We start from the raw sequence: 20,245 nt of genomic DNA, 5'->3' as shown, positions 1-20,245 counted from the left end.
CATTTACAAGTGAGAAAACTAATGCAGCATTTCAGGCATGTAGGTTTTGGAATTCTTACTTTCATATCAGTCACTGGATCCATTAACAAGATATTTAACTTCTTTAACCATATAGAATCTTATTCTATATGACAGAACCTACCTGATGCATTTACCTAAGGTTAACTGAGGAATTCATAATGAAAAGCATTTATCAGAGTGCCTGGGTGGCTCAGTCACTTAAGTGTCTGACTCTTAATTTCAGCTCAGTCATGATGTCGGTGTTGTGAGATTGAGCCCCAAGTCAGACCCCACAATCCGCAGAGAGTCTGCTTGAGATTCTGTCTCCCTCTGCCCCTCCCCCCACTCATACTCTCTCTAAAATAAATTAAATCTTTAAAAAAAGGAAAAGCATTTATCATGGTACCTTACACATAATAAGGAATCAATAAAAGGTAAATATTATTTTTATTTATGGTGTCATGGATAACAATTGTTTGAATAAGAAAATTAATCTCTAATGAAATGTCATATTTTCTGGACTTTCTATCATGTTATTTTTCTTTAATGATATAGTCAACAAATGTTCATAGAGCCAATATTAAATATTGAGTAAGATGTAGCCTTTTATATCAGAATTTTTTTAAAGATTTCATTTATTTAGAGAGAGAGCACAAGCAGGGGGAGCAGCAGAGGGTCAGAGGGAGAAGCAGACTCCCCGTTGAGCAGAGAGCCCGACGCGGGACTCGATCCCAGGACCCTGGGATCATGACATGAGCCGAAGGCAAACACTTAACTGACTGAGCCACCCAGGCGGCCCACACAGAATTTTTAAAACAAAGAATTATGTATTTATTTGAGAGAGAGAGAGAACATGGATGCACAAGTTGGGAGAGGGGCAAGGAGAGAGGGAAAGAATCTCAAGCAGTCTCCCTGCCAAGGATGGAGCCTGAGACCAGGCTCCATCTCAGGACCCTGAGATCATGACCTGAGCCAAAACCAAGAGTTGGAAGCTCAACTGACTGAGCCACCCCCAGGAGTCCATATATCACAAAATTCATAGTATAACAGAAAGATAAGTATTTTAAAAGTTGTTGATAGTTAAATAAGTAATAGCAAACATGTATATACTACATAACATTAGTGCAGGCTTTTTTGTTTCATTTTTTGAAAGAATGTAACATGGAGCTACTAGACTGAGTAGTGACTAAGTCAAGAAAAGTTTCTCTGAGGACATATTGGTTAATCAGAGACCTGAAAGATGAGAAGTTATCAGAGTGGACTAAAGGATAAAGTACCCAGGCAGCAGAAAGAGGAACTATATAAGGGGAAAGGAGAAAGCAGATTGTAAGGACCTATCTCAGCCTGTGATCCCTATCAGAAACTCAAAGCTGAAAGCTATCCTTCAATGCTGTTTTAGACCACTAATTATACACACACACAGACACACACACACACACATCTCCCAGGGACAAACATTCAATAGATGTGAAATAGGAATGTTCATGTAACATTTTAATATTAAAAATAAATTAGACCCTGGGCGCCTGGGTGGCTCAGATGGTTGAGCGTCTGCCTTCGGCTCAGGTCATGATCCCGGGGTCCTGGGATCGAGTCCCGCATCGGGCTCCCTGCTCCTTGGGAGCCTGCTTCTCCCTCTGCCTCTCTATCTCTCTTTCTCTCTGTGTCTCTCATGAATAAATAAATAAAATCTTAAAAAAAAAAATAAATAAAAAAAATAAATAAATTAGACCCTAATAAATTTGTTTTTATGAAGTTTCACAATTTTTTTACCTTCTCACACATGATTGGCTTCATTTTTTGACTGGCGAACTAGGTTATTTAGTTATGGTATATCAATTTTACCCATACTTTAATTTGCATTTAATATCTCCTTTGTAATTCAAGTTACACTTTAAAAATTTTTGGATGTGAATAAGGATTTCATCCTCCCTATATTTCAATAGTTTTTATAGACACATTTAAGCCTAGATAATCTTCATTGTAAGGGTGAAAGTAAAATAAAAAGAAGGAAACAGTAGAAAATCAATATTATATTAATGTATGGAGTCAGATAAGGGCATTGGGTTGAGCTAAGGAAATAGTTATAAAATCAGATTTTAAGAATATGGATTTGAGGGCAATTGCGGCTTTTGTAAGCTCACCTCTGTGTAACTGAAATAGCATATCAGCCAAGTATCATTTTAGAAGTGTAACTCTTCCCTAACTACAGTTTAGGAGCAGCCAGATAAAATGGAGAAATGATGTAATCCAATATATTCTAAACACTCCAGGTTTCAATTAACACAGTCATAGCTACCTGAGGGCAAACTGTGTAGTGACTGATATTGGCCCAGACAAGGGAGCCCACAGGTAAAACATTTTTTTGTTAATTGACATAGATTTTGGATTTGGAGCACCATAACTACATTCCATTTTGCTCTATTCATATAAAATTGAATCTTCTTACTAGTTTTCTAATTTTTACAGCATTATGTAGTATGGCAAGAGACTAGACTAAAAACAGAAATAAGGTTGACTTTTGAAAACAGACCATTTAATGGAATAATTGTATCATTTTCCAGTTCTCTTGGGTATGCATTGAAATGTGATTTTTCAAGATTTATGTAAGAGCCGCCCCCCCCAACCCCAGAAATTACTTATTCTTCCTCCACTGCATCTGATAATCAGGATCCCTCCTGCCTGAGTCTCTGCTTTCAAGTAAATCAAAATTCTATTATTTCAGAAAGGAGTCCTTTTTTTCAAATTTCATTCATTTGCAAGTGTTTTTTTCATCTTTGATTATGTCCTTATATTTTTACTCTAATGCTATATTTAGTCAAATAATATTTTTCTTGGGATATTAAAAAATAAAGATAATTTAGGTTTTACCACCACTTAACTCTTAGTTTGAGAACCATATTTTTTCCTGAAGTTTATTGGATCGATTATATATAGTATATACAGTGTGCCTCCCTTATAAAATTAGTAATTTTGGAAACTGAAATGCAGCAATGGTTTAATGTATCTCTATACTCTTATCAAGCCATCCGCCTTGAAACCTTGAGAATAAGTATGAAATTTTCCCAAAAGAAAAGCAACATTTAGTTAGGTTAAGTGTCAGCTTGCTAGCTTACACTGTATAAGTCAATATGTACCAAGCCATATTAGTGAATTTCATCTACACTGCTAGAAGGTTGTTGAACTCAATTACAGAAATGTGTAGAGCTCTATTTGATGTGTGACGAGGTTAGGAGACTGCAATCAATTAAAAAGAACACATGTATATCCTGTTCAGGGGAAACAGTTGTTATAGTATCCCTTGTTCAGTTTCTGCTTTTTTCTCTGACTTTTCCTCTGAACATAGGAGAACAAAGGGTTTAATAATTCCCCCAGTTTCATTTGGGATTGTTGTGTCAGCAGTATCTAATAGGAAGACATGAGATTGTTATTTTATTTGAATGAAGCCTCAGGCGGCTACAATTAAACATGCTGTACTTTTTTTCTTGTAGCAAAACCATTTGAAAATGGACAATATTTGGACATTTATGGAATTACAAGGGACCAGGCCGGAGAATATGAATGTAGTGCGGAAAATGATGTGTCATTCCCAGATGTGAAAAAAGTAAAACTTGTCGTAAACTGTAAGTCCTGTAACCTTTTGTCAACATAACTTTAGTGAAAAGATAAATATCTGAAATACACTGTCTGAATTTATGTTGCTTTTTTTTTAAGAGGTGCTCTTATTGATAAAGACCACCTATTGATAGTGAAAGTGTGTCCATGTTAGAATATCGATCAAATTGTTTTATGTAACATTAGTTGTCCCAAGTAATGCCACAATAATTCAGTTTGATGTGCAGATGGAAATGTTTCCAATAGTGCTGTAGTTCCTGGCATTCTAAACTACAGTATCTCTATCTCTAGAGTACTGTAGACACATGGCATTTTCTTTGTTCTCATGAGTTTCACCTGGAGTATCTTCTGATTAAATTTAAGTGTGAAACTCCCAATCAAACCCAATGGAAATTAAATAGGCTGGTCTGTCCTCAAGGAGAAGAGCTGTTGTGGTGATATATCTATTACTTGAGTTATTTAATTCTATTTAGTTTGAAAAATATTGAGAAAATGAATCAAGAATTTTCCCATGAGCATCATTATTAGGGAGTTAGAATAATAAGAGATAACTGCAGAACTACGAATGTCATTAAGTTACACCCTCTCTACATGAATCTCAAACACTGATAGAAGATGTTTTTCACTAACATCCTATTTTATATCTTATGATCCCAATAGCAATGACTGAAATAGTCTGTACTCTTCAAAAACACCCCCTTATTAGTCTTTCAAAAGTTTTCACATTGTTTAACTTATTCAAATAAGATACTTTTAGGAGAACAATATTTTACTAAAGGTGTTTATAAGCTACAGCTTCAACTTTTTTCATTCCACTTATATATACCTTTCTGCATATGGCCATTGCTAGTAATGTACATATCATAAGGAGAAGGAATCGTTCCAAATATATTCCAAAATGTTTAAACTAAGTAGTTTTTTTTCCATATCAATATGAATCTTTCAATTTCATGGGCCAAAAAATAACTATGAAAACACACCTGGCAATGGAGTGTCTGTCAAGGCAAATCATTGCCATCAACTAACATTTGTGACTAATCTGTATATTTGGGGTTCAACTATCTCTTTGAGACTGAACAAATGTGCATATTACTGGATCAAGAGGCAGTTTCTGGGGCAGAGTTTCTCATATTCTGTAGACAAACTTTAGCAGATTCACCCAAGAAGATCACCAAACACGGAAATCAACTCTACTAAATCAGAATCTATGGGGTATATGACCTGGAAATCTACATCTATAATAAGTTTCTACTGATTCTCAGGACTCATGTTGCAGGGGGCTACTACTGCTCATCCCTCTGGAACTCGCTGAAATAAGAGATAATAAGCAAGTAAAAATTCCTGATTATTTTATCACTAACTGTATTTATCTGAATATAAGTCTACTGATTTTATTGTCGGAGGGTTGGAAAAAGAGGTAAAGAAGTAATATTTTCAGCAGTGAACACTAAGAAATGAAAAGGTAGAGTCAAACTGTCAGATAAGCAAGGCACCCCCCCCCCACGGCAGTAATGCAGCCAGCTCCAATACATCTCTAAAACAGTGTCTTTAATAGGGGTAGAATAACAAACCCAGCTGTGGTATGGGTTTGGGGCCATGCTCCATGTATAAGCCGTACTTGCCTTGGTATTCACACTTTCTCTTTCATCCTTTTTATCCTTCTGTCTTTAATTCCTTGTCACTTATCATTTAATCAGATCCTCTTTTTTCCCCTGGAAAAATGGGAATCTGAGACAGAAAGGTCAACTAAGGAGGCAGACATGTGGAGAGAAACTGAAAAGAAAAATATACCAACCAAACGAGTCAACATCGAAAGGATCTGGGGGAGAAGAGAATCTACTTATAAAGCAGAAGGACTGGGGAAACAAAATGTCAAGAACTGTGAAAGATCTGCCACAGTTTCTTGGATGCTGGCAGAAAACAGAGACAAAGGGCCGTTTGTTACCCACAGTGATAGCAGTAGCCAGACAGAGTATTGTCACTTTTTTTGCATCAGGTCCCCAAGCTCCAGTTACTACAGGGTGATATGATGAGGGCTAGGTGACACCTATACACACAGTGGGTTTATGTCATAGCTGAAGCTCCCTGAGCTTAAGAAATTCATTTTTTTTAATAATGGCAGCAAGGAAACCTGCCCTTTGCTGCAGAGGGAGAACTTACCTTTATTATACTGGACTGTAAACAAACCTGCTGTTTGCTCCGTGGGGAAAACTACTTCTGTCTTTCAAGAATGTTCACTATACAAACATTCTCAAAAAGTCAGTCAGGAACAAAAGCAAGTGTTCAGTGTCTCTGCTTCCAAGATGTGCAGAAACAGGAGAAACTTATGGCGAATTATCTTTCAACACAGGACAGGAGCACGAAAGTTTGAAGCAGAGCCTAGAGATATTCCATTAGCTGAAAGGGATGCTTCAGTGGCCTTTGTAGGGTGCCGATAACCTAAGAAGAGGTGGGAAAGAAGACTTTGTTAATCGACTTTAATTTAAGAAGGAAAACAGGTAGGAAAAGAAGAAAAGTAAAAAAAAAAAAAGTTAAGGAGGTGCTTTTTAAATTATAGCTACAGGGGTGCCTGGGTGGCTTAGTTGGTTGACCGTAGGACTCTTGATTTCCACTCAGGTCATGATCTCAGGGTGGGCTCCAAGCAGAGCAGGGAGTCGGCTTTGGATTCTTTCTCTTCCTTTCCTCCTGCCCCTCCCCCTCCACACTCTCTCTCTCTTTCTCTCTCTAAGATAAATAAATAAATCTTAAAAAAATAAATTATAACTACAGACTATGTTTTTTAAGAATCAATTTCAGTTAGATAAAGTACAGTCATAAATGGAAATATTGGTGCCAACATTATATTAACATAGCTCACAACTTTTTAAAAAGTGAACTCAACAGGACTTTTTAATGATTTTAAACAGTTTTGTCTTCTGCTCCTTCCCAAATTATACCTTTAATAGCTCACCTTTCCCTAAATGTGCCAGGAAGAATTGTGTTTAATACTGATTGACTAATTAGATTTACACCTGTGGAATCAACATTTTATGTAAGTGATGAGTTCTGTTCAGACTTCTGGTCAAGACCTAAATTTTGCCTTAGTTTGGAATGGTTATGTCACACAGATACCAGTGATTTTTAAGCCATGTAAGTGTGTAAGTGTATGCCTATATATGTTCCTGGTTATGAAGAGGTTTGGAAAGTGTTAATTTTTTGAATTTGTCCCTTTAAAAATCAAAAATCCAGCACTATCTATGGATTTTACTGAACTGATTTCCCAAAGGAAATTAGCCAAAGCCTACTGAATAAACTTTAGTTTGTCAAATCCCAAAATTGAGCACAGTGGTCTATGTTACCAGCACGGAACTGCACATCTCCTGATAACGTGATGATTCCCTGAAGATAGAATCGTGCCAAGTTGAAGGCAGAGCTTCTTTTCACTGTTATTAATCAATATGATGTGCATATAGAATTGCAGTAGCTTTGTGAGTTATAATTTGAAGAGAAACTTTGTCCCTTTTCCCAAATGGGGTTCAAGATGAAATGTAATAAATTTTCATAAGCTCTGGTTATGTGGTAAGTTAATTTGAGAAAGAGATTTAGTTCCCTTCAAGTTAGAAATGTTTAATATTTTACTATTTATATAAAATGTCTGCCATATCATATATATATATGTATATATACACACACACATATATAAACCACATGCATACAATAAATAACCTATTTGCCACATACTTTTTACCTATATCACTTTGATGTGGATTTCTATTCAATTTAATTAAACAGCAATTTAGTGGAATGATTAATATAATTGACTTATTTTATACAGATTGGGTGAGTTGGTTGATTGAATAAATCAGCAAATTTTGAATTATTTACAGAAAGTCTTACTATAGATAGGAAGAAGCTTATAGGATAGTAAGATTCTATGCAAAGCTTGTTTCTGAGTAGGGAGATTTTATAGGTGATTATTCTCCTTTTCTTTATGTATATTTTATTCTTTTATATATACATATAACTTTATATTTGTAATATATACACATATAATACATATAAATGTATATTTGTATTTATATTTTTGTAAACATATAATATATACACATCTACATACATATATAAGTATGTGTACAATTTTCTTGTCAAATTGAAAACAAACAAAAACAATAAAAAGGAGTTGTGAACTTTATCATAACCCAGTCTTGAGAGATTAAAACACATACACATACACAAAACGAGAAAGAACAAATTTTTAACTGGTTGAATAGCTAAGCCAGAGGGAGCTAGTGGATTAGAGTTGAACAGATTCTCTGTTTTAATTGCATACAGATTCCATTCCTAGAAGAAGCCTAGAAGATTCTAGTCCCATAATTTTAATTGTTAACTAAAAATGGAAGAATGAATGAGTTCCAGAAAGCTCATAGATTCAACTGAATTGGGAAAGACAGAAACCTGTGAAGATCTGGTTTGGAAAGGAAAGACCAGAGTCTAGAAAATCAGCAGTGTTGACACATTGGAAGCCAAAGCTAGAATCTGGAAAATTTAGAAAGTATCAAAGACTAATAAAGTAATGTAGATCTCTGTAGGGAAGCAGGATCCCAGGTATTAGAAATCAGGAAAGCCTGTAACCCTTCAAAATGAATGTGTCAGTAGAAGGGGTGGGTTCTCTGATCTTGTGACAGGCTGTTTGTTCTACATACTGTTTATGTGTATTCTTTCAGTTAGTAGTAACTCTTTGGATAATAGTGGGCCTTATGGTTAGATATTACTTATTTGAAAGCCTCTTGTATAATTTAATGGGTTTTCAGACCTTGGGAAACCACTTTACCACTCTGAGTCTCAATTTTCAATTCTGTAATTTAGGGCAATAATACATAATTATCAAGGTTTGGGTAAGGATTAAATGCAATGATGTACATTAATGGTGTCTGGCTCATTGTAGGCAATTGAAAAAATCTCTCTCTCTCTCTCTCTCTCTCTCTCTCTCTCTGGATATATTTACTCTAGAATGTAAGCTCTATGCAGTAACGGATTTTCCTTTCCTTTTACAGTGATGTGTTCTTATCACATAATACAGCACCTGGTCCATAGGAGGCACCCCCCCAAAATAGTCATTGATTGAGCGAATTATTAAAAAGATTGGTGTTCTCCTAGTGAACCATTCTACTAGACAGAAAAAAAAATACTATGTTTGCTCCACGATTACATTTTTTCTCCCAAGACAATAAGTAAATAGTATGTTGAGTGATTTACTTCCAATACAATTTTTTAACCAAATTTTTCAGGTGGATTTAATAAAGATAACCTGACATTTATATAGTGCTTTCACCCAAAGAGAGGAAACACTAATTTCATTTTTTTGCAGATAAGAAAATTGAGGTTCAAGGAGATTAAAACATTTAATAACTTCCCTTATTTTCAAGAACAAAACAGACATGAACAAAAGAAGGATAATTAACCAGAAAAAAATAGTCAACCAGATTAAGGTAAAAGAGGTCTGTCTAGACATTATTTTGATTTTCACTCATGACAGTCAGATTTTATATTGATTATTTTATTTGGTATCAGAAATTGTTTTGCACACATAATTTCTGGTAAAATAGAATTGAATATTCTTCCTATGGTCAAACAGTAAAGATATTTTTGGGTGTACTGTGGACTAAGTTTTCATCCAATAAATCATAGGCACATATTTGTGCATCATTTTGCATCTTATACATATTCATTTATGCAAATGTACACTTTATCTTCCAATATAACTAGCTCCAAACATGTGGGAAAGAATGTACCAATTAGTGTAACTTAGTACAATTGTATCAAAGCTTGAAATGATGGGCCACTGGGGAAAGGGAGGAGGAGGAGGAAGCTTTCTAGGGAAATGACCAGTTTTTTAGTCTATTCATAAGTTATCTCCAAAACCTTGGAAGTTAGGCAGACATCTCAGACTTAAGACTGTAAGAAATTGCAGATGACAGACAAGTACATATCACCTCAAATAAAGAGAAAACCCCAGCATTCAGAGTTGGAATGGGTAAGATACTATGTGGAACCAGAAGAAAAATGAGTATTATTTGAATTCATAATTACCACATTAGCTTTTATTTCTGGCACCATTTTATGCCTCTACCTTTACTTTACATTTACCTCATCTTTCACATTTGCTTATGATTTAGGCTACTGTCCCGTACTTTATGTTTAATTCTAAGCTAATTAACATTTATCTGAAACAAGGCAGAGCATAAAAAAATGCATATTGTTGTCCCTTAAATAAAGTACTAATTCATATGCCATTTCCAGAGTAATAATGAAGTACTTTAGTAAATCTGCACTGATAGATGTATTTATTTACCTATTTACTTATTGCTTACCATGACACTGTCAAGGTTTTAGGGCCTGGGATATTGGTCTTGAAGGAAAGGAGAAAGATAAGAGAGACACAGTTAGAGACATAGTTATAGAGATATAACTCTATATAGAGAGAAAGATAAGAGAGACATAGTTATAGTGTGGTAAGTGCTTTGATAAACCATCATTAAGTACTACACAAGGCTATCAGAAAGGCACAAGATACAGCCTTGGGGTATCATGGAAGGCTTCTAAGAGGCCTGATCCTGATGAAATCTGAGGATAAAACGGAATTGGACAGATTTTTTTTTTTTTTTTTTTAAGAAAATCAAGGAAAGGGAAGTCTCACACAGAAACAGCACTTTTTGCTTCGTCCTGTAGGAGTCAGGCACAAGACACTGCTTGGTCTGTTGGCTGCAGTGAGCAGGCAGAGACCAGAAAAGGGAATATGAAGGAGGGTGGGTACCTAAGGGGGGAAGATTAGATAAGAGTTGATGAATTTTCATAGGCAGATGCAGATCCAGTTTCACAATCAAAGAATAGCTATCAGAAAATGAGGTATTCAGAGATACATTTAAATATAAAGAAATGTATTTAAATATTTTTATTTCCTACATCTATGGAGTATACTTGGCTGATTCCTGTTTTGTCATGGCAAAGGCAAAACAAAGACTTTAAATAACAACTCTAGCTAACAGAGATATGAGGAACAAAGAAATTTGAAGGAAAAATCCCTACAGGTATTGAGCATTGAATATGAGAAACATATGGATAATCACCCAGAAAACATATTTCTTTTTCAGAAAACATATTTTTAAATAAAACTTTTCTCCTCAATAGAACAACATAAAAATCTTAGAATTAAACCTGTTCTTTTCACTTTGGGACTTCCATGGTGTAAAAAGTTCAGATTTAATTCTATGGTTTATATAATTCCTCAGTTGAAGTAAAACTATGTTATTAAACATGCAGTTAAGGAATACATGATTTCTTCTATTGAAGGAGGTATAATTGGTCCTTTGTTTTAAATCTTAGACATACACTTCAATTAATGACTAATGTGCCAAGACTATTTTTACTTAATGAGGCTATTTTTACTTAATGAGTGTGCTTCTCAATTTAACTTAAATGTATTCTCCCATACTTTTATCTTAGTATTGAGAGTTTTAGTATTAAGGGTCTATGACTGATCTTTTACCCTTTTGTTCATGGAAAATCAAAGTGCATCTGCAGTAAGCAACTGTGCATATTTTTATTATTCCTCTTTTTTTTCTGAAAGTGAAAGATGGAAAATGTCCTTGCTTTAATACCCAAGCAAAACTTTTTGCTAGACGAGAGTCTGTTTATTTTGTTTTGTTTACAGCTATTTCTAAGTTGGCATTTATCAGTTCAAAAAATATACTTATATATATATATATATATATATATACACACACACACACATACCTATATATATAGGTATAATAGAGTTTGATTATCAACTAGGAGTAAGAGAGCAATTTCTAACAGGATGAAAATGCTCTGGGTTGAAAATGATTTCATGCCAAAGTGATGAAAAGTGGTGACAATCAGGAAAGGGACAAATGTATATACACACTTACATGTGTACTTCTCTGACATACTCATTAAGGTTTTGGGGTCTTTTCCTTATCATTAAGATTAAACTTTGCAGGAATTGCCAAGTATTTTTAAGTCTGCTATTGAACATATTTGTATTTTGTGCATATGTATGTATGTGTGTGAAGGGAGTGATTAATATGGTAGAAATAGTATAAATAAAGGGAATATAGGGGCATCTCGGTGGCTCAGTTGGTTAAGCCTCGACTCTTGATTTTGGCTCAGGTCATGATTTCAGGGTCTTCCTTCTGGCTCTGCACTCAGCATAGAGTCTGCTTGAGGTTCTCTCTCCCTCTCCGCCATGCTCATGTGCACTCTTTCTCTCTCTCTCTCAAATAAATACATAAATAAATAAATCTTAAAAAAAAAAAAGTAGTAGAGTCATGGGAGACAAATTTGGAACGAAAGGGACCAAATCGTGGGGAAACTTGCTTTGCACACTGGATGGAGCATGTTCTGCCACATGCCTCCACTCATTCCTTTCTTCCTTTTCATGTTCTTTCTCACTTGCTTTCTCACCATCATTCACACATTACTACTCTTTCTCATTACCTTTATTTTTATTTTTTGGTTTCCTCCCCTCTCTTTCCCATTATTTCTACCCATATATATATAATCATAATAAACCAGTTTTTGAAAGAGCTTCTCATGTATATAACAGAAATCAGCAATGATTCATATTTAATCATCTTGGAAACATTTTAAATGCACAGATTCCTGAATAACCACTCCCCACACTCAGTTTTTCACTCTATATTATATTTACCTAAAAACAAGTGTGTAAAAACCTTTTTTTAAATTTACATTTATGTTTGGAGATTACGGGGTAATGAGTGTGAGACAGAAAGGCAGAAGATATGAATTCTGTTTTTTAATTCAGTTACTTAACTGATCATATAAGTTTGGACGGAGAATTTAGACTTCTACCTGTTGATCCCCCTATTTGTAAAATGAGGGAATCATATCTCTATGACATCCCCTAATTCCAAAATTCTGATATGTTTCTTTAATCCAAGTATCCAAATTGTAGGGACTGCATGGATTCAGTTCCCAGCAAGGCAGGGAACAAAGGCTAAAAGCAACCATTTGGCTTCAGTGTCAAATATTCTAGATAATCTCATCATTTTACTTTGTGAATTCTTTGAGAAGAATTCTTTATGAACTTTGAGGCGTTGTTCTCTCATGCGCTGTTGTCAAATTCAAACTTGTTTTTCTTTTACTCTAAAATTTTAATTTTGTGTAAGGAATAAGTACAACAATGGAGAAATAAACGTCAGAGAATTTCAAAATAAGGATTCTTTATGCAACGGAGTGTGATGGAGGCTAACGAAAATAGGATTTGGAATTAAACCTGATTTCTCATCCCCGCTCAGTCACTTTGGAGTATTGGGAAAATTAGTTAACCTCTCTGGGGCAGTTTCCTTACATAAAAAATGAGATAATTACACTTACCTTAAAGATTTGTTCTGAGGATTAAGTGTTATATATAAAACAATAAAGTGGGTAGCACAAGACAGACAACTTTCTGTACTGTAAATATTTGTGTGTAGCACTGGTCACATCGCCCTGTATGTCTACATATCTACCTCACTCTGTGGCCTCTGTGGCCTGTCAGCACTTTCAGGAGGGACACTCCTCTTAACCTTTGTGGTTCAGGTAGTACAGCACAGTGGTCAGAAGGGCAGGCTCTGGAGCTGGTCACCCTGGCTTTGAGTTCTAGCTCTGCGGCTTATTACTATTATATGAGCTTGGTCAAATTATTAAGCTCTGTGTATGTCAGTATCTTCAACTATTAAGTGGAGCAGGGGGCACCTGGGTGGCTCAGTGGTTAAACGTGTCCCTTGGGCTCAGGTCATGATCCCAGGGTCCTGAGATCGAGCCCCACGTCGGGCTCCCTGCTCAGCGGGGAGACTGCTTCTCCCTCTCCCTCTGTGGCTCCCCCTGTTTGTGCTCTCTCGCTCTTGCTCTCTCCCTCTCTTTCTCTGTCAAATAAATAAATAAATAAATTCTTAAAAAAAAAAAAACTGGAGGGGTATAAGTATTGCTCCAGTTAATATATGAAAAGTTTTAGTGTACGTTATTTCTCCCAATACTCAGCACAGTGTCTGGTAATAAATGTCTATTTGAATGAATGAATGAATAGACACATGGAATTCTGTAGCTGATAATAACTGTAAAATCACCCTGGTTCCCTCATCCTATGGATCTATGCATGTGGGTTCAAACGACTTTGGAAATTAGATCATAGAGTTTACAGAAGTACTCAGAAAGGAATCCTGAAATCCTGATTCTAGGTCTGAGGTTATTTCATTATACCCTCCTGACTTCATGTAAATCAAAATGGAATTTAATTATTTTCAGTAAACTGTGCAAACCCCAGAGACTTTCTGAAAGATACTATACTCTGAAGGGTAAGGAGACAGGATTGCTATGTGCAGTGAGGGAAAGATTTGAATAACCAGAATAGGCACAGGTGTTAGCTGTCAGCATGGCTGACACTGAAATCAAGTGAAGAACCAAGAAAGTTAGGGTTCTCGGTGAAGAGATAAAACAATCACAATAAATAATCCTGAGGAATGATGCTGCACTCAAAATAAGTTTGTTCACATATTGTCTGAAATGAGAGCTTTTGTTTAATAGTGAATGTAATGAAGTCTCAGTGTCATGTATTCTGTCTTCTTGCTGCTACACAGTAAGGTTAACAGCAGTGCAAAAAAACAAGCAAATAAAAACAAAACCAAAAAAAGGGGGGATAGGGGAAGCCCATCACCATGCTGGGGACATGAAACAGTTATGGTTTTTATGGATAAAATGAATGCAGGTAAAGCTTTATTTAGTACACTCTGTCGTTTCATGTTTAAAATTTACTGCCCTGCTCTTATAGCCATAAGATCATAGTTCATTCAGTTTAGCAAAAAGTTAAAAGTGGTTTGGTGGCAATTAATATCCTATGCCCAGTTCTCAGTTGTCCCAGAGTTAAGAGTTAAGAATTTGGGTAAAATTTCTAAGTTTTTATATAACATAATGAAACGTATGAGCTTAATGCATATTAATTCTTTTCTGTAATAAATCATACTTTTTTCCCAGTCTAAACAAATCAGCGTTCTGTAGCCTAGAACGGATATTGAGAATGTTTCCACATTTAGTGCAATCAGCTAGTGTACATTTCCATGATAGGGTGAAGGGGGTGTATCAGTAATTAGGTGAAGTTCACAAATGTTCTGCTTGTTAATGCTGTTTTATTGTGAACGTACTGGTTTTGCAAACCCTTCTATTGTTCTTTGTGGTTATCAAAAGCTCTCTGAAGCTCAAGGCAATTCACGTGCAGATGCAGTCTTTGCTAACGCCTCTCATGAGCTGTTCTGCACAGCCCCACAGGAAATAGATGAATCTGATGATTTATGAATTTTTTTAGAGGCAAGTTACATAACTCCAAGAGTCCATTGTCTTGATAAAATTTTCTAGATTGCCCATGTGATAGAAATTTCAAGCTATTTATCAAAATCTGTTTTTATATCCTTCCTGCATCCGCTCCTTGGCCTACAGTGTCTAGCCTGCATAGGGGTTAGTTCTGGCACTGTGACTGCCTTCCAGTGAGCGAAATATGAGCAGATGTGCCCTGGGCCCCTTGCAGGCTTGGTTTAAAACAACTTCCCATGCATTCTTCCTTGCTTGTTCCACTTTCTGGCTAACAAGGATAGTAACCCTCAGGGTGACCTTGACAGATTCCTGTAGAAGAGAACAAAGCTACCATTATCTTGAGCCCCCCATTGATTGTATGCAGAAGGCTACCCTACCCCTTTCGCTTATTTCACTCTTAATCTTTCACTGATCTGAAACATTATGGACTATTAGATGAGTGAGAATTAAACTTGTTTTGTTGACTCACTGCAAGTTTCGGTCTGTTTGTTACTAGACTTTAGCCTCTCCTAATACATTCAATTCTATAGACTCAAATCCTCTGTATAGAGTAGGACGTTTTGAATCATATCTTTCTTTAAAAAAATCTAGCCCAGGAGCAATGATTAAAAGCTCCCTGAGAAGAGTAAGGAGATAATGGATCTCTCTTTCTTCCAAGGTGAAACATAGCCAACTGAATTTATATTTGCAAATTTTGTCAGTCATGGTGAGAAAAAATAATCTATGAATATCATGCCTTTAAGGCTTCATATCACTTTGCTCCAAAAATACAGTTAGATTCAAAATAGCATATGGCCATCAACCTCTGACATGAACTTCCCCGAAAAAATATGACTTGAAGACGAAGAAAAAAACAATTGCTGCAAAGCCTCCAAAACCTAAAACAGACCCAAAGCCAATATTCAGAAGGAATTTCAACAAATAAAAAGCTCAGAGAGTTAGGAAAAAGCAAGCAAGCAAACAAGCAAACAAAACAAAACCACAATGATGTACCTAGCTTAGTTTCAAAGAAGAAACAGCCCTGCCTGCCTGAAAGAAAACAGAATTTTCTCTCTTTCAGTTTCTACTTCTTGGCTCAGAAACTTCCAGAATCTACAAAGGCAGAAATGGACAATCTCCCCTCTGTATATGGCTACAAATTCGAAGGCAGTCAGAGTATTAGTCCCTTGCTTTCATCTGACCCTCCTTTAGCCACTGGCCCATTGCATTTCAATGGGTATGTTTTTAGAATTTAAAACTTTATATGTAGGACCAAAAAAATGAGAAGAATACTAGAACCAGACCATGTTTCACTGGCTCCAAGTACTATACTATCAGGGACTAGAGGTAGAGGAGGAACTAAAGTAGATCTTGCAAGTTATATTTGGTTCATCCTGCTAGACACAGGAAGGAGGATAGTTGTGACCATAGGCATGCTCTGCACTTTGGCCTAGGAAATGCATCCAATCAAATCAGGAAGACAACGAACCAGCAGAGCACTTAAACTATGACCTGTCTGCTAGGAAGCATCAGTTCAAATCAAATCAGAACTTTGCACATTAAGAGATCCACAGTTGGGGGTGGGGTGGGGAGCTAAGCAAATTCTCAAGTATGCACTACAGCAAGGAAAAAAAAAGCACATTTAAAAATAAAACTTGAAGATGAATATATTATTTAAATGATTGGCTACAGCAAAAGGGAGAAAATGTTAGAATATGTTTTTAACATATTTAACATGAAACAAGAAGACATTTCCTCCACAAAAATGTTATCACAAAATTATAAGAGAGAAGAGGCTGAGATGAAGAGACAAGAGGAAAAACAATAAGGTGTATTATAAAGATGACCAATTGTGATGCAAAGAAAGCTGGTGACATGTTATTTCCTACCATCAACCACGCCAGATGTGTAGAAAAACCCCTCCTAGCATTAAACACCTAAAATTGCTAGAAGCTTGATAGAATGTGAAAATATGTCCTTTACAGCATGCCTAAGCTTATAGCAATATAAGAAACACAAATTAGAAGTCTGAAAATGCCCCAAACTGCTATTCTGTGGGGCAAGGTAGCCTTGACCAGCTACTCTCTGAAGGTGTGGAATCTGGTTTTCACTTGACAATCCTAGGAGTCTGGATACAAAAGCTAGGCCCCCATTTGGTATGGGAACTCACATTAGTGACACCCCGTGTCATAAAGGTGGGGCAATGAAAGGGTGACCCACAAACAAAGAGTTAACCTGCTATTCCTGTCCCCATCTTGAAACAGGGCAATGAGGCAAAGTAAGACAGTTGTAGGAAAGAAAATTATTTCTAAGAATTCCTGTCAGGTTCTCTCATGCAGATTTGGGGGCTAGATTCATACTACCTGTATGTAAGAAATGCCAAGTAGAAAATTTAGTGTAATATAGATCTAGGGTGACTGGCCCCTTAGAAGCTAACAGAAGAAAAAACAATATTCTCTGTAGAAAACAGTTTAAATACAGACCTCAAAAATTTTTATAAGTGGTATTCAAGAAACATTAAATCTCAATCAAAAATCCAGTGCACAAAAGAAAGAGCGAGCCACTAACAGAAAAACAACAAACTACAATGTTAGAAAATACAAATATTGGAAATATCCCAAATAGAATAATAACATGTTAATATACTTAAAGAAATGAAAAAAGAATTAAAATATTATGAAAGAATATGAAGTTATCCAAATTGATCAAACATTTTTTATGAAATATCTTAGCAAACCAGAAATATATTTAGCTGAAAAAGGGCACCTATGAAAAACTACAGCAAGTACCATACACATGGATGAAATGTAAATATATTTCCTTTAAAATCAGCTAAGACTTTCATTACTTTTCCTAGCCAGCCTAGGACAATAAGACCAAGAAAAAATTAGCAGTAAAGTATTTGACAAGAAGAATTAAAAATGGCATTATTCCAAGATGATGTCATCACCTATATGCCAAATCCAGAAGGATGTATAGATAAATTAATAGAATAAATAAGAGTTTATCATGATTAGTAGATATAAAATCAATATACCAAATTAAATTGTATTGCTGTAACCCAGCAAAAAGAGTAAATCCAATTAGGAAAAACAATAATACTTAGAATATCAACAAAATATAAATGTATTAAAAAAAACAAAATATAAATGTATTGAGGACAAACCTAACAAAATATACATAAAAATTACTTAAATACATTAAAGAGGACCTACTTAAATGGAGAGGCATAACATACTCAGAGATGTTTTAAGGATGTCACTACCCTCAAAACAAAACACAGAATCATTAGAATTTGAATAAAAATCAAGCTCAGGTTTTCATGAAACTTTATAAGTTAACTATAAAATTTACGCTGGTAACATAAAAAAATTCTAAAGAAAAAAATCAAACCAAGTGGGCGATGTACACCATCAGCTATCACAATATAACTATATATATATTATATATAAAACTATATATACATGATACTGTATATAGTTATATATACATGATATTATGAACAGTGCAACAATAGACAAATATAAAACTAAAACAAAGTAGAGAGCCCTCTAACAGATCCACGAGTATATAGAATTCTGATAAATGAAAGAGAAGATATTGCAGATCGGTAGGGAGAAAAATAAACCTTTAAATAAATGGCTTGGGAGCAATTAGTTTTCATGAATAAAAAACAAAAGGAAATGAAACTCTACCTCACAACATAAACAAAATCAATTCCAGATAAATTGAGGATGTAATTATGAAAGGCAAATCATTAAAAACCTCTAAAACACAATGCAGGAGACTATCTCTCTGACCCATGGTAGGGAAATTTTCATTAACTAAACAGGAAAATGAAAACTATAAAGACAATGACATATTTCATATCGTATTAAAATTAACATTCTTTTATGAAAGAGAACAAAGTGAAAAGCCACAAACTGAGAGAGGTATTGAAATACATAAAGCCAACAAGGATTAAATATGTAGAAAATATGAAGAATATTTATTAAAAAAATTTATTAAAAAAGATCAAGAAATCCTATAATATATGAAAAGATACATGGTAGGCACTTCACAGAAGAGGAAAGTCTAGTGGATCATAAACATATAATAAGATGTCCAATGTCATTTTTGTTATGATGTAAATATAAATTAAAACCATAATCATGCATCATTTCACATGAACAGATTAGCAACAATATAAATTTTAACATATGTTTTTGTGAGAATATAGTATAAAAAAGAACTCTCACATGTTGTTGAGGAAAATGTAAATTGGAACAATAACATAGGAAAACAATTTTATATCACCTACTAAAGTTGATCATGTACATACTCTACAACCTGGCAATTTCTATGTGAGGTACATTCCCTGCATATGTACACATGTAAATCTGAGGCTTTGTACCCGAATGTTTGTAGAGGCATTCTTTCTAATAGCAACAAAACTAAAAACAAACCAAATGCTCATCAACACTAAATTGTTCATCAACACTATAATAGACTTATTTATGGAAAGGCAAATAAATATATAATATCTACATGAATCAGTCTGGATGAATCCCAAAAATACAGTACTAAACTAGAGAAAAAATAGAAAAAGATACAGAATATGAGATTGTTGATAATAAAGTTCAGAAATAAGCTAAACAAAATAATATATTGTTTAGGGGTGATTGTTTACACAGGTGAATATACTACAAGTTTGTGTAGCTTAAAATTGTTAGGTTAACATTAGCAACACAATAGAATCAAAATTCTGACAATTGTCTTTGAAACCAGCTAAGTGGAGCTCTAATAATTCCACACAATGCTATAAACAATATTTCATAAATTCCTTCAAAAAAGTTTGGCATTCAAATCTATGTAATATAAATACAGGATTTAAATGAAAAAGGTCAGGTATGAAAACTGTGATCATACTCTGTAAACAGAGGAACCAGCAGAGATGTTGAGGGAAATGGAAGAATGGAGAGCAGAGTGGTTAGGGAGGCAAGAGGATTCATAGAGAGGCAAGAAAGCATGTTAAATGTCACCTGTCATTTGTCAGAGAGAGTGACATTTAATTATTTAATCTAAAAAACATAAGTAATATTTTTAAAGACTAAAAGTAAACCCCAATAAAAAATACATACAGAAAATGTGAGTGAAAATCTCTTCCACATATTAAAATGGAAAGGGATATCATTGAAGCATAAAAGTTTAAACTTAAACACAGAAGAGAGCAAATGAAAGCATCAGTTACAGTAATTAATATGATTAATATGATGAGTTATCTTATCAAAAGGAAAACAATATGAGG

The 20,245-nt window shown here is 34.8% G+C and overlaps 1 protein-coding gene across 2 annotated transcripts in view; it reads left to right on the top strand.

Annotated features, from left to right (window-relative positions):
* Window positions 1-20,245, top strand: part of NEGR1 (neuronal growth regulator 1) — an 857,231-nt gene that overhangs the window by 572,162 nt on the left and 264,824 nt on the right. For both annotated transcript variants that reach the window (XM_027620493.2, XM_027620504.2), the window contains exon 4: window positions 3,492-3,623. In XM_027620493.2, coding sequence (XP_027476294.1) covers window positions 3,492-3,623 — 132 coding nt within the window. The remainder of the gene's footprint in view (window positions 1-3,491; window positions 3,624-20,245) is intronic.

This window comes from Zalophus californianus, chromosome 4 (assembly GCF_009762305.2).
Source record: "Zalophus californianus isolate mZalCal1 chromosome 4, mZalCal1.pri.v2, whole genome shotgun sequence".
Lineage (NCBI taxonomy): Eukaryota > Metazoa > Chordata > Mammalia > Carnivora > Otariidae > Zalophus > Zalophus californianus.
Note: the sequence above shows the minus strand (reverse complement) of the source record. Positions and strands in the feature narration are given on the sequence as shown.